General features: G+C 40.1%; 4 protein-coding genes across 18 annotated transcripts in view; 2 read left to right on the top strand and 2 right to left on the bottom strand.

The window, feature by feature from the left end:
• LOC127532029 (zinc finger protein 239-like) overlaps nt 1–12,631 on the bottom strand; it is an 81,033-nt gene that overhangs the window by 1,617 nt on the left and 66,785 nt on the right. The window lies entirely within an intron of this gene.
• The window catches only part of LOC127531977 (gastrula zinc finger protein XlCGF57.1-like), a 154,745-nt gene that overhangs the window by 83,288 nt on the left and 58,826 nt on the right, over nt 1–12,631 (top strand). The gene's annotated exons all lie outside the window — the stretch shown is intronic.
• Nucleotides 1–12,631, top strand: part of LOC127531960 (gastrula zinc finger protein XlCGF26.1-like) — a 100,346-nt gene that overhangs the window by 28,889 nt on the left and 58,826 nt on the right. The window lies entirely within an intron of this gene.
• LOC127530243 (zinc finger MYM-type protein 1-like) lies at nt 6,504–11,033 on the bottom strand. Its single transcript, XM_051942564.1, has 5 exons — nt 10,521–11,033; nt 10,147–10,272; nt 9,946–10,008; nt 9,716–9,784; nt 6,504–9,271 (listed from the first exon to the last, which is right to left on the bottom strand). The coding sequence occupies exons 1-5, from the start codon at nt 10,600–10,602 to the stop codon at nt 6,993–6,995; spliced, it is 2,619 nt and encodes an 872-aa protein (XP_051798524.1). The 5' UTR covers nt 10,603–11,033; the 3' UTR covers nt 6,504–6,992.

The raw sequence follows: 12,631 nt of genomic DNA, 5'->3' as shown, positions 1-12,631 counted from the left end.
TCTCACGTGGGCAGTCAAATGGGTCCGTCGACTAAAGCTTTTTTCACAGATTCCACAAGAATATGGCTTCTCACCTGTGTGGGTTCTGTGATGTCTGATTAAATCTGATTTACGACTAAAAGCTTTTCCACACACCTCGCATGTTGTACATTTTCTTGCCTTGTCATTATCACACTGTCTCGCTGATGTTGGAGCATTGTCTACATCATTACTGTGACTGTTGTTACTCTGATGTCTTGGTTTCTGCTCGATACATCTAGTTGATCCTGAGTCTACATCCTTGCTTCCTTCCTGATCTGGGCTCTCAGCTACACAAGAGATGTGAAACAGGAGCTGATCACTGTTTGGTTTTGGTTCACTGTGGTCACTTTCCTCATCAGCAGGAGTCACCTCAAAGGTATCAGTCTCCTGTTTCAATCCAATTAACTCTTCCTCCTGACTGGAGCAGAGTTCATCCTGTTCCACTTTAATTTGTAGTAACCCTGGGTTTGATTGGTCCAGACTGGTGCACAATTCTTCCTGTTCCATTTTAATTTGAGAAATCTCTGGGTTTGATTGGTCCTGACTGGTGCAGAGTTCCTCCTGCTGATCTTTAATCCGTGGAGGCTCTGGGTCCTCATGGTCCACCATGGAGTTTCTCTCCTGGTCATGGGGCTGATGGTCAACAACAGTCTTCTCATTCTCACAGACATAAGACTGTGGGAGCTCTGGAGGGAAAAAGAGACAAAAGATAATGGTTACTACTGTGATGATGAGAGAACACACATCTGTCACTTTGTCCAGGACTGGCTGTCTCCAACAAATTCAGCTCAACAGTTGAATGTTTGATGCAAAAAGAATATGATGCTTTATAATAGAAGTCTTTGAGCCGTGAAACAGCAGCAGGAATGATACAAGCATCTCCAAATGACTGAACATTTCTATGAACACGTTGTTCCACAGTGGATACAGGAGCACAAAGTTCTAATGGTAAACACCACTGGGTACTTTTCTACACATCACACAGACAGGTTTGATGGGGATCCAGTAAAATCTGTCTGAATAAAGCTGCTGTCCTCTTCAGCCTTCAAACCTGTCAGGACATTTGGATTTTAATGTTATTCTTATTTTACTGCTGGTTACTGTACTGTTGATTTGACTCATCAGTGAAACCCAACATGTTAATAGTGGAATGCAGTTGAACACATTACTTCTATACTCTCTAACTCTGTACGTGCGCTTTCTTTAGATCACGAATGATCTCGATACATGGAATTATGTCTCTGGACTGAAATGATGGAATGACTGAGTCCTCTGTCAGAGTTTTATTAATAAACTGTTTGATAACACAATGCAGTTGCTGTTAGTGTGGAGTAGTTCAGATACACACGTGGACAAAATTGTTGGTACCCCTCAGTTAAAGAAGGAAAAACCCACAATTCTCACTGAAATCACTTGAAACTCACAAAAGTAACAATAAATAAAAATTTATTGAAAATTAAATAATCAAAATCAGCCATCACTTTTGAATTGTTGATTAACATAATTATTTAAAAAAAACAAACTAATGAAATAGGGCTGGACAAAAATGATGGTACCCATAACTTAATATTTTGTTGCACAACCTTTTGAGGCAATCACTGCAATTAAACGATTTCTGTATTTGTCAATGAGCGTTCTGCAGCTGTCAACAGGTATTTTGGCCCACTCCTCATGAGCAAACAGCTCCAGTTGTCTCAGGTTTGATGGGTGTCTTCTCCAAATGGCATGTTTCAGCTCCTTCCACATATGTTCAATGGGATTCAGATCTGGGCTCATAGAAGGCCACTTTAGAATAGTCCAACGCTTTTCTCTCAGCCATTCTTGGGTGTTTTTGGCTGTGTGTTTTGGATCGTTGTCCTGTTGGAAGACCCATGACCTGCGACTGAGACCAAGCTTTCTGACACTAGGCAGCACATTTCTCTCCAGAATGCCTTGATAGTCTTCAGATTTCATCGTACCTTGCACACTTTCAAGACACCCTGTGCCAGATGCAGCAAAGCAGCCCCAAAACATTACTGAGCCTCCTCCATGTTTCACCGTAGGGACAGTGTTCTTTTCTTCGTATGCTTGGTTTTTGAGTCTATGAACATAGAGTTGATGTGCCTTACCAAAAAGCTCCAGTTTGGTCTCATCTGTCCAAAGGACATTCTCCCAGAAGCTTTGTGGCTTGTCAACATGCATTTTTGCAAATTCCAGTCTCGCTTTTTTATGAGTTTTTTTCAGCAGTGGTGTCCTCCTTGGTCGTCTCCCATGAAGTCCACTTTGGTTCAAACAACGACGAATGGTGTGATCTGACACTGATGTACCTTGGCCTTGGAGTTCACCTTTAATTTCTTTGGAGGTTGCTCTGGGCTCTTTGGATACAATTCGAACGATCCGTCTCTTCAATTTGTCATCAATTTTCCTCTTGCGGCCACGTCCAGGGAGGTTGGCTACTGTCCCGTGGGTCTTGAACTTCTGAATAATATGAGCCACTGTTGTCACAGGAACTTCAAGCTGTTTAGAGATGGTCTTATAGCCTTTACCTTTAAGATGTTTGTCTATAATTTTTTTTCGGATGTCCTGGGACAATTCTCTCCTTCGCTTTCTGTTGTCCATGTTCAGTGTGGTACACACCTTTTCACCAAACAGCAGGGTGACTACTTGTCTCCCTTTAAATAGGCAGACTGACTGATTATGAGTTTGGAAACACCTGTGATGTCAATTAAATGACACACCTGAGTTAATCATGTCACTCTGGTCAAATAGTTTTCAATCTTTTATAGAGGTACCATCATTTTTGTCCAGCCCTATTTCATTAGTTTGTTTTTTTAAATAATTATGTTAATCAACAATTCAAAAGTAATGGCTGTTTTTGATTATTTAATTTTCAATAAATTTTTATTTATTGTTACTTTTGTGAGTTTCAAGTGATTTCAGTGAGAATTGTGGGTTTTTCCTTCTTTAACTGAGGGGTACCAACAATTTTGTCCACGTGTGTATGTGCGATATGGGTGTCCAGAACTGCAATATCGATATATATTGCGATATTGGATATTAGTGCTGTTGTCCGATGTGATAACCACTTGTTCCTCTTCTTGCAACCCCCAGTTCGTCAACACATCCCACAGGGCAGCCGCTATATTTTCACCGGTGTGGGAGTCCGGAAAGTAGGAGACTTCTAAGCAGCGTGTTTTCAGATCAAAGTCATTTGTGAGAAAGTGAACAGTAAAACTGATGTAGGGCTCAGTAGTACGACTGGACCATAAATCTGTGGTGCTTGCAAAGAAATCCACATTATTAAGCTCCGCTTTTACAGACCCCAAGCATGCCTCGTACATCTGTGGAATGGCGACTTGGGAAATAGTTCAGTGATGGCACTTGGTATCTGCGGTCGAATTCTTTCAGCATATCCAAAAAACCTTCTTTGCACACGACATTAATGGAGAGTGTGCATTTCACGATATAACGTGTAATGGCCTCAGTTAAACCTTGGTGGCAGTTGGAAGTTTTTTCATATGGTGTAACAGAAGAAAAACTTTCACCAATTGTTGTCTGTGTGCTTGCCTTTATTTTCTCTGCCTTCATGGGAGTAGCTCGTGGTGTTTTAGATTGTAAGAAAACAGCATACAGTTCCTTGTGGTTGTGTTCGAGGTGGCTGTGCAGATTTGTAGTGTTTCCTCGCGACGTAGCCACAATTTTTCGGCATGACTTGCAAAGTACTTGCGTATATGACTCGTCCTGTCTCCGAAAGCCATAGTACTCCCAAATTTCTGAGGTGCGCTGTTTTTTAGACACAAGTTGTTCGTTACAGTCGTCTTCCCGTGTCCTGCCATGTTGTGTTGTGGCGCTGGTAGCAAAAATGCTATTTGGGATGGGGGGAGAGGGCTTCAAGGTCACGCTCAATTGGTCACAAGAAAACGTCTATGCATGCAAAAAGCATGATTTATACATCTAAATAATCATAAAATTATTGCGCAACTTTGCGATATGGATATCGCACTTACCATTATTGCAAAAACGATTTTTTTTTTGATATATCATGCAGCCCTAATGGTGTCTGTTATTGATGCTGTGTGGAGTTTTAAAAATGTGATCGTTGTGTTGATTGACCCTGGAAGCAAGAACCAAAGTTTCCTGTTCAGAGGTGCTGGAAGTGTTTACACACGTGGACAAAATTGTTGGTACCCCTCAGTTAAAGAAGGAAAAACCCACAATTCTCACTGAAATCACTTGAAACTCACAAAAGTAACAATAAATAAAAATTTATTGAAAATTAAATAATCAAAAACAGCCATTACTTTTGAATTGTTGATTAACATAATTATTTAAAAAAACAAACTAATGAAACAGGCCTGGACAAAAATGATGGTACCTCTATAAAAGATTGAAAACTATTTGACCAGAGTGACATGATTAACTCAGGTGTGTCATTTAATTGACATCACAGGTGTTTCCAAACTCATAATCAGTCAGTCTGCCTATTTAAAGGGAGACAAGTAGTCACCCTGCTGTTTGGTGAAAAGGTGTGTACCACACTGAACATGGACAACAGAAAGCGAAGGAGAGAATTGTCCCAGGACATCCGAAAAAAAATTATAGACAAACATCTTAAAGGTAAAGGCTATAAGACCATCTCTAAACAGCTTGAAGTTCCTGTGACAACAGTGGCTCATATTATTCAGAAGTTCAAGACCCACGGGACAGTAGCCAACCTCCCTGGACGTGGCCGCAAGAGGAAAATTGATGACAAATTGAAGAGACGGATCGTTGGAATTGTATCCAAAGAGCCCAGAGCAACCTCCAAAGAAATTAAAGGTGAACTCCAAGGCCAAGGTACATCAGTGTCAGATCGCACCATTCGTCGTTGTTTGAGCCAAAGTGGACTTCATGGGAGACGACCAAGGAGGACACCACAGCTGAAAAAAACTCATAAAAAAGCGAGACTGGAATTTGCAAAAATGCATGTTGACAAGCCACAAAGCTTCTGGGAGAATGTCCTTTGGACAGATGAGACCAAACTGGAGCTTTTTGGTAAGGCACATCAACTCTATGTTCATAGACTCAAAAACCAAGCATACGAAGAAAAGAACACTGTCCCTACGGTGAAACATGGAGGAGGCTCAGTAATGTTTTGGGGCTGCTTTGCTGCATCTGGCACAGGGTGTCTTGAAAGTGTGCAAGGTACGATGAAATCTGAAGACTATCAAGGCATTCTGGAGAGAAATGTGCTGCCTAGTGTCAGAAAGCTTGGTCTCAGTCGCAGGTCATGGGTCTTCCAACAGGACAACGATCCAAAACACACAGCCAAAAACACCCAAGAATGGCTGAGAGAAAAGCGTTGGACTATTCTAAAGTGGCCTTCTATGAGCCCAGATCTGAATCCCATTGAACATATGTGGAAGGAGCTGAAACATGCCATTTGGAGAAGACACCCATCAAACCTGAGACAACTGGAGCTGTTTGCTCATGAGGAGTGGGCCAAAATACCTGTTGACAGCTGCAGAACGCTCATTGACAAATACAGAAATCGTTTAATTGCAGTGATTGCCTCAAAAGGTTGTGCAACAAAATATTAAGTTATGGGTACCATCATTTTTGTCCAGCCCTATTTCATTAGTTTGTTTTTTTTAAATAATTATGTTAATCAACAATTCAAAAGTGATGGCTGATTTTGATTATTTAATTTTCAATAAATTTTTATTTATTGTTACTTTTGTGAGTTTCAAGTGATTTCAGTGAGAATTGTGGGTTTTTCCTTCTTTAACTGAGGGGTACCAACAATTTTGTCCACGTGTGTATCTGAACTACCAGGGCCGGCCCTAGGTTCACAGGCACCCTAGGCAAAATAGTAATACGGCGCCCCCCCCCCCCCTTCGAATCCAATACACTTTCCCATAAATCTCTGCGCAGAGATTCAGCAGAGGTGTCTACACTAAAGACCTGCTTTAATTTGTTAACATAATCATAACAATAGGAGCTATATCATGCAAAATCCACTTTTTGTAGGTTTTAACCATGTCATACTGTTATTTCCTCTTCAAAAACACCCCCAAAGTGTTTTTTTTTTTGTCCCCGTTTGTTTGTGCTTTTCCTGTTTCTGCTGCTCAACTAGCAGCCCCTCCCAGACCTGAGAAAAACGAGCTGTCTGTTGCTTCTACGTCACAAACAGCAGAGCCTCTTCTCCCTGTTCACTGTTCTCCTAAAAGATTGCCTTCCTCCGTGTTTTTTTTTCTCTTAATTGCCGCAGCAGCTTATGCCTCGTTACTGGGTGAAAGGTCGCCTGTTTGTTTGTGAGCTTATCTCTGGAAATTGCCTGTCCTTGGCTGCCATCGTGTGGCGACAGAGGGTAAGTACAGTTACCAATCTTTTAAACCAAGGAGGTTTTAGGAAGTTACGAAAAAGCCTCATATTTCCGACAAAATGAGTCTTCAAGGAATCAAAATCGAGGTAGGGGTAAAAACAATATACTTACTGTTGAGTTTTAAATGTTTTAAAAAAAAACATGATACTTCTTGAATAATAAGAACATTGCTTTATAAAATTATAATACACAAAACTTTCAAGTTTTCTGGGATAAAAGAAGTGCAACAGTGCAAATCCACAAATAATGCAAAACAGTGCAATATCAAAATTACTTTAAACTTTACACTCACAGTTGTAATACACATTAGGTAATGCCACAACACTTGACTCTGTTCCAATTGTGAAAAAGAAAACAACTGGAAGTGCTAATGCAAATTCTTGAACTACGAAGTAAACATATCTCAAAATGTACAAAAACAAAACAAAAAAGCAAACAAACTTCCAAACATTAAACGTTCTGTCTGGGAACAGGCCTTAGTGCAAATTCAAAAATCTGTGGAAAACAGCTGTTTTTTTCTATTCTCACCATAATAATTATTTACAATGTAATAATTAAAATAAATAATGTAAAAAATAAATAGCAAAAATGAACTAACAAAACTCTTCTGTTTGTCAAGTGTTTTTGTCTAAAACTTCACACGTCTTGACTTGCGTGCAGCAAAGGCATCTATGGTTGCATCATACGAAATCTGTCTGGATATTTCTCTATTAATACTCATCACTGCCAGCCCATTAAGTCGCTCCTGTGACATGGTGGACCTCAGGTAATTTTTGATGAGCTTCAGTTTGGAGAAGCTTCTTTCTGCTGATGCAACTGTCACAGGGGTAGTGACAGCAATTCTCAGTGCCACCCACATGTTTGGAAAAACCTCTTTCAGGCCTTTCTCCTCCAGAAAAACAAGAAGTTCAAAGGCTGTCATGTTTTGCTTTGGCCATTTTGGGAAAGACTGCAGTTCCATGATTAATTCTTCAATGTTCAGGTCACTTTTCTCTCCAAAGGAAAGGGTTTGACACAGATCTTTTGCTTGTTTCTCAAGGTCTTCTGCGTTCAGTTTGGGAAAGTTGATGAGGACTCTGAATTTATCAGCTACATCACTCATCATTCCAGTTCTTTCCCTCAAGGATGAAATGGCCACATCCACAATGGTGTTGAAGAATGAAACCTCCATTTTCTTCAAGGCATCTGTCTGAGGTTCATCTGGGGCTTCGTAAGAGAACTGTTGTTTTGTAGTTCTGAGTCTTTTCTCTTTGAGGGCAGCAACTACATTCATGTTCTCGCACATCTCTTTGGCAGATTTTAGGGCTTCATCAAAGCCAGTGTTTCTGTAGCTGGCAAGGGACGCTTCAGCTTTCTCAAGAAGGTCAACAGCTACATCCAACTGCATGGTCTGAGACTGAAGATGTTTGTTCACTATCTGTATTTTGGAGAGAATTTCAAACCATACCACAGTGCAAATACAAAACCGGTATGACCCAATTTCTTCTGCCAAAGACTGTGATTCAATCTTTATAGTTGGATCTGAAGCAGCGTTACGGACTTCTAAAAGCGCATCTCTGACTTTTCCAGCCTGGAATCTAACAGCCGCCACACTGTTGATTCTGCTCTCCCACCTTGTGTCTGCCCAGGACTTCACTGTTATGTCCACATGCTCTTTTAAAGTTGCCCACCTCTGAGTGGAAGCAGAAAACAGATTAAAGAGTTTCTGCAGGTAGCCAAAGTAACATGTGGCTTCAGCAGAGCTTTTTGCTGCATCAGAGACAACCAAGTTCACAGTGTGTGCTCCACATGGCACAAATAAAGCCCTCGGGTTGACCTGGAGCAGTCTAGCTTGGACTCCCTTATTTTTGCCCTTCATGTTTGCTCCATTGTCATATGATTGCCCTCTGCAGTCATCAAATGGGATATTAAGTTGTAGTAATTTCTTAAGAATGAGGGCTGAGAGGCCTTCTCCTGTTGTTTCCTCTGCCTCTAGAAACCCCAGAAAATGTTCTTTAATCTGTGGAGTGCCTTCAACAGAGACAATGCGAATTATAACTGATAATTGCTCCACATGGCTCACATCAGGTGTGCAGTCTAAAATGATTGCGTAATATTTGGACTCATTGATTTCCTTTACAATGGCATGCAAAATCCTTTCACTAAGGCAGTCAATCAGTTCATTTTGAATGGTCTTCCCCAGGTAGGTTGTGTGACTGGCTCCTCCTTCAATCTTAATAATGTGCTCTTTCAGCACAGGATCAAACTGAGCCATTAACTCCACTTCCTTAAGGAAATTTCCATTGTTTGGCTGATTAAGTTGGTCTGTGGAACCCCTGAGTGCAATATTTCTCTCTGCCAGTGACTTAATAATTGCCACAAGTCTGGTGAGAACTTCCCGCCATCTCCTCCTTTCAGCATGTATTATGGCCATCTCAATATTGTCAATTGTTTGACCCTTTTTTGAACGACTTTCAAGTTCTCTCCAGCTTCCCATGTTATTTGTGTGTTCTTTACTGTTTTCATGTGTTTTAAGTATGTCACCACAGTTTTTCCAGTCATCAGTGCCATCCTTGCTAAGTTTAAAAGTCTTCTGTGAGAAGAGCTTGCAGCAGAAACAGTACAAACTATCTTTCTTTTTTGAATACATGAGCCATGACCTTTTGATTTTTTCCCCATTGGTCAACAGTCTGAAGAAATGGCGGTGATGGCAACTTCTTCCATCCTGTTTTTTGGGGAACGAGAAGTCTGACCTTATTACAGGTGGTCCTCGACTAACCAATTCAGTCCTCTCTGAATCAGACAAGTTGGGTGGCCAATCAGCGGGATCAATGGGGGCTGCTGAGATGGGCTCACATACATCTGTTGATGTTGATGGAGCGCCTGTAGGCTGGCGGATTGTATTGAGACTGCTGGTGCTGGGTCCTTCTGTAAGAGATTAAAATACACAAGATGTCAATGACAGGACAAATAAATTTTATTTATTTATTTTTTTACTGTGATTCAAATATTTCTATAAAATGCAGAAAATATATTTGTTTTTCAAAGTATGATAAGTATGCATAATTTGCATTCTGGCATTAAATAAAGATAATGCACACAGTGAGCAACAAACTAAAACACTAAATTGTACCATATTTTTGAAGAACACCAAGATTTTTTTTTTTACTCTTTCTTTTATTTGCCAACAAATGACCATAACATGATGTATTGATTGTTTAAGTAATTGTGTATGCTTTTCTCACGAGTTTATATATATATATATATATATATATATATATATATATATATATATATATATATATATATATATATATATAAAATAGAATGAATGTATATTCCTATATATAATACAAAATGTATAATACTCACCTGGTTCAACCGTTTGAGGTGGTGTCTGAAGAATTACAGTGCTGCTGCTTGGTGCTTCACTGACTGCTCCTGTACAAAGCAAAAACATATAGATCTTTAAGAATTACTTTTTTTCCTCAATTGTTTTTGTGAAAATTATATAATACAAAACATAAAGTGGATGGATTTGATTCAAATCTTATATAAGACGTATAATTACATTGCTACTACTTTGCTATTGTAATGCTCACCAGCATCAACATTTTGAAGTTGTGTCTCAATCACTGCTGTGCTTCTGCTTAATGCTTGAGATGCTGTGTAAAACACCAAATAATAGATTATTGACTTTTTGGTGAGCCAACATAATAACATATATAAGTCATAGACAGTGGAGTATCTCATACCACTCCAACAAAACTATTACATAAACATTAGTAATCCTTTCAACTTACAATGTTCACTGTCACTGTCACTAACAGCCACAGGAGAAGGTAACTGTGAGACCGAGCTTGCTGCCTCTTCTGCAGCAGCTTCTACAGTTGGCCCCTGTCGTGGCTGTAGATATTTTCTCAGAGCATCTGATCAAAAGAAACATGCTTGCACATTACATGAATTTGTGGATTATGCACAAAAGTGACTAAACCAACGAGGTAAAACGTCTGCTCTATTAAATAAACTGGCACAGGCAAGAATGTATGATGTTTCAACAAATAGAGGTAGGTTATAGCACATAATAAGTAGCATTTGACTTAGCTAGCGTTAGCACAATCGTAAATTGACATCCAGATGAAAGGTCGAATTATGTCATTATCCAAAGAATATATACCTCGACTTTGAGCCCGTTTCTCCTCCTCTTCTCTTCTTCGCTTTCTGAAAGCAGCACCCGAAGGCTTGGACAGCCTTTTCATGATAAAAGTTTTATGTTTACAAAAATGACAGCGCTACGACGACGACCATCTCATCAATAAACTGATGGGATGCGCTGCCCATCCCCCACTCACTCACCTTGTAAACTCAACAGCATGCTGTAGTAGCGCGGGGCGCCGCCCCGGCGGCGGCGCCGCAGATCAGATGGAAAAGGATGCATGCGTGACTCACAACTCGCGAGAGTTGTGAGTCATGATTAGTGAAAACGAGTTTTATTTTAAGTTTCACAAAATTTGTAGTTATTTATAGGTTGAGAGACTGAGAGTAAACATAATGGTGCATTAAGAAAGTGAATAAAAAAAAATTTAAAAAAAAAGGAAAGAAAGACTGAGAGGGAGACTGCCATTTGGCGCCCCCTCACCAGATGGCGCCCTAGGCAACGGTCTAGGCCGCCTATGCCGTGGGCCGGCTCTGAAGATAAGATAAGATAAGATAGACTTCATTGATCTCACAAAGGAGAAATTTACTGTTACAGGGCTCTTAGAAACAAAAACAGAGGAGTACATGAGATAAAACTGAATAAGTTGGTTGAAATGAATGAAAGAAAAGAATCAATGAATAAATTGATTAAATTAGACAAAATAAATATATGACAAAAAAATGAAAACACACAAAAAAAGAATAAATGGAACAACAGTTTGTGGATGGTTAGGAGTTGGTGTTTATCCCATCAATATTTTAGTGGGAAAACAAATTGAAATCAAGTCATGACAACAATCAACTTTGACAAATGTGCAAGTAGACTTTATTTAAAAGCATAAAGGCCTTTATTTTCCTTCAATTATTCTTCAATTATTCTTCACTTTTTTCTTTCTGAATATTTTGCAAATTTTCAGAAAGTTGGGAAATGAAGACAACATGAGGGTTAATGTAAAGATGATTAAATGTTGCCTACATCCCTGTTGATGCTCTTTATTTCTCTTTAAATGAAGCTCTCTTACGGCCACCATAATGTCCACCCAACCCCATGATCCAGGTCATCCCCTGTCCATATTTGCTGTTTGTTTGACCCCATAAGGCCACGAACCCTGGCTGATCCTTCATCTGAGGACAAAGCTTATGTTTGCAGTGACATCATAAATGCCTGTGCAGAGAAAACAGTGGCTGATGAATTTAGCAGGGAGTCGAGCACAGTGGACAGCAGAGAGACACGGAGACGTGGCCTGAAACTTCCACTGTCATGGAACGTTTTCAGACGAGGACCCACACCTCGGCCAAACATGCAGAGTGCTTCCCAAAAACAGGGCTGAGCTGGAGATCAGATTGCTGTGCTTGTTGCAGAGACAGTGGAAGGGGAGGGAGGGAAGCATGGCTGGGATCATCAGGTTATAACACTAAATGTTTCTATGAAGCTCTGTGACTGCTGCAGACAGTCAGAGACGGGGCTCTGCTCCTTGTTTTTAGAGGCTGCCTGGAATGTGTTGAGGACTGTGGACATCTGCTTTATAGCATCTGTGCATCCACCCCCAGCTATGAATCTGCTGCTGGTCTGATAATGTATCATTCTGTTACCGATATCTGTAAATACAGACTGTGTGAATGACAGCTTTGCAGTTCTTTGCACCATTTAATTAATGGGCTGCATTTGGCATTAAATAATTTACATCTAAACCTGCAACACAGGAAGCAGCCTGGGAGAAATGCCTGCTTTTGAATGCATGTTTTCTTTTCTTTTTTTTGCTGTTGTTGTTTCAGTTGCACTACCCACAGATTATAGGTTGCTGTTTCAGTCTGGCTCTCCTGGAGCTTTTTGGTGTGAAAATTCCTCAGAGTCCTTCTCAGGTCGTTTCAGATGCATCCCACCCATGCAGTCACACTGACTCGTGGATTACCATTTTCTTTGTTCGGCTAATTGTATTATTGTGGCTTTTTAAAAATCCAGTAGGTGGTGTGTGAGCCGGTGAATGAATGTACAATCACTTATGGGTGAGATTTATTTCTTCACATGTAAATGAAATGCTTCGTTTTCACCGTCTGCTGTGAAGTTTCCACAGTCTGGATGGGACACTT

Source organism: Acanthochromis polyacanthus, chromosome 22 (genome assembly GCF_021347895.1).
Source record: "Acanthochromis polyacanthus isolate Apoly-LR-REF ecotype Palm Island chromosome 22, KAUST_Apoly_ChrSc, whole genome shotgun sequence".
Classification (NCBI taxonomy): domain Eukaryota; kingdom Metazoa; phylum Chordata; class Actinopteri; family Pomacentridae; genus Acanthochromis; species Acanthochromis polyacanthus.
This window is presented reverse-complemented; position numbering and strand designations above follow the sequence as displayed.

Bases quoted from the DNA above. Each gene is read 5' to 3' on its own strand.
- LOC127530243 (XM_051942564.1), bottom strand. From the start codon at position 10,602: ATGAAAAGGCTGTCCAAGCCTTCGGGTGCTGCTTTCAGAAAGCGAAGA. The intron at 9,785-9,945 runs GTGAGCATTACA...TGCTTTGTACAG, and splicing joins ACTTCAAAATGTTGATGCTG to GAGCAGTCAGTGAAGCACCA. The intron at 9,272-9,715 runs GTGAGTATTATA...AATCTCTTACAG, and splicing joins ACCTCAAACGGTTGAACCAG to AAGGACCCAGCACCAGCAGT.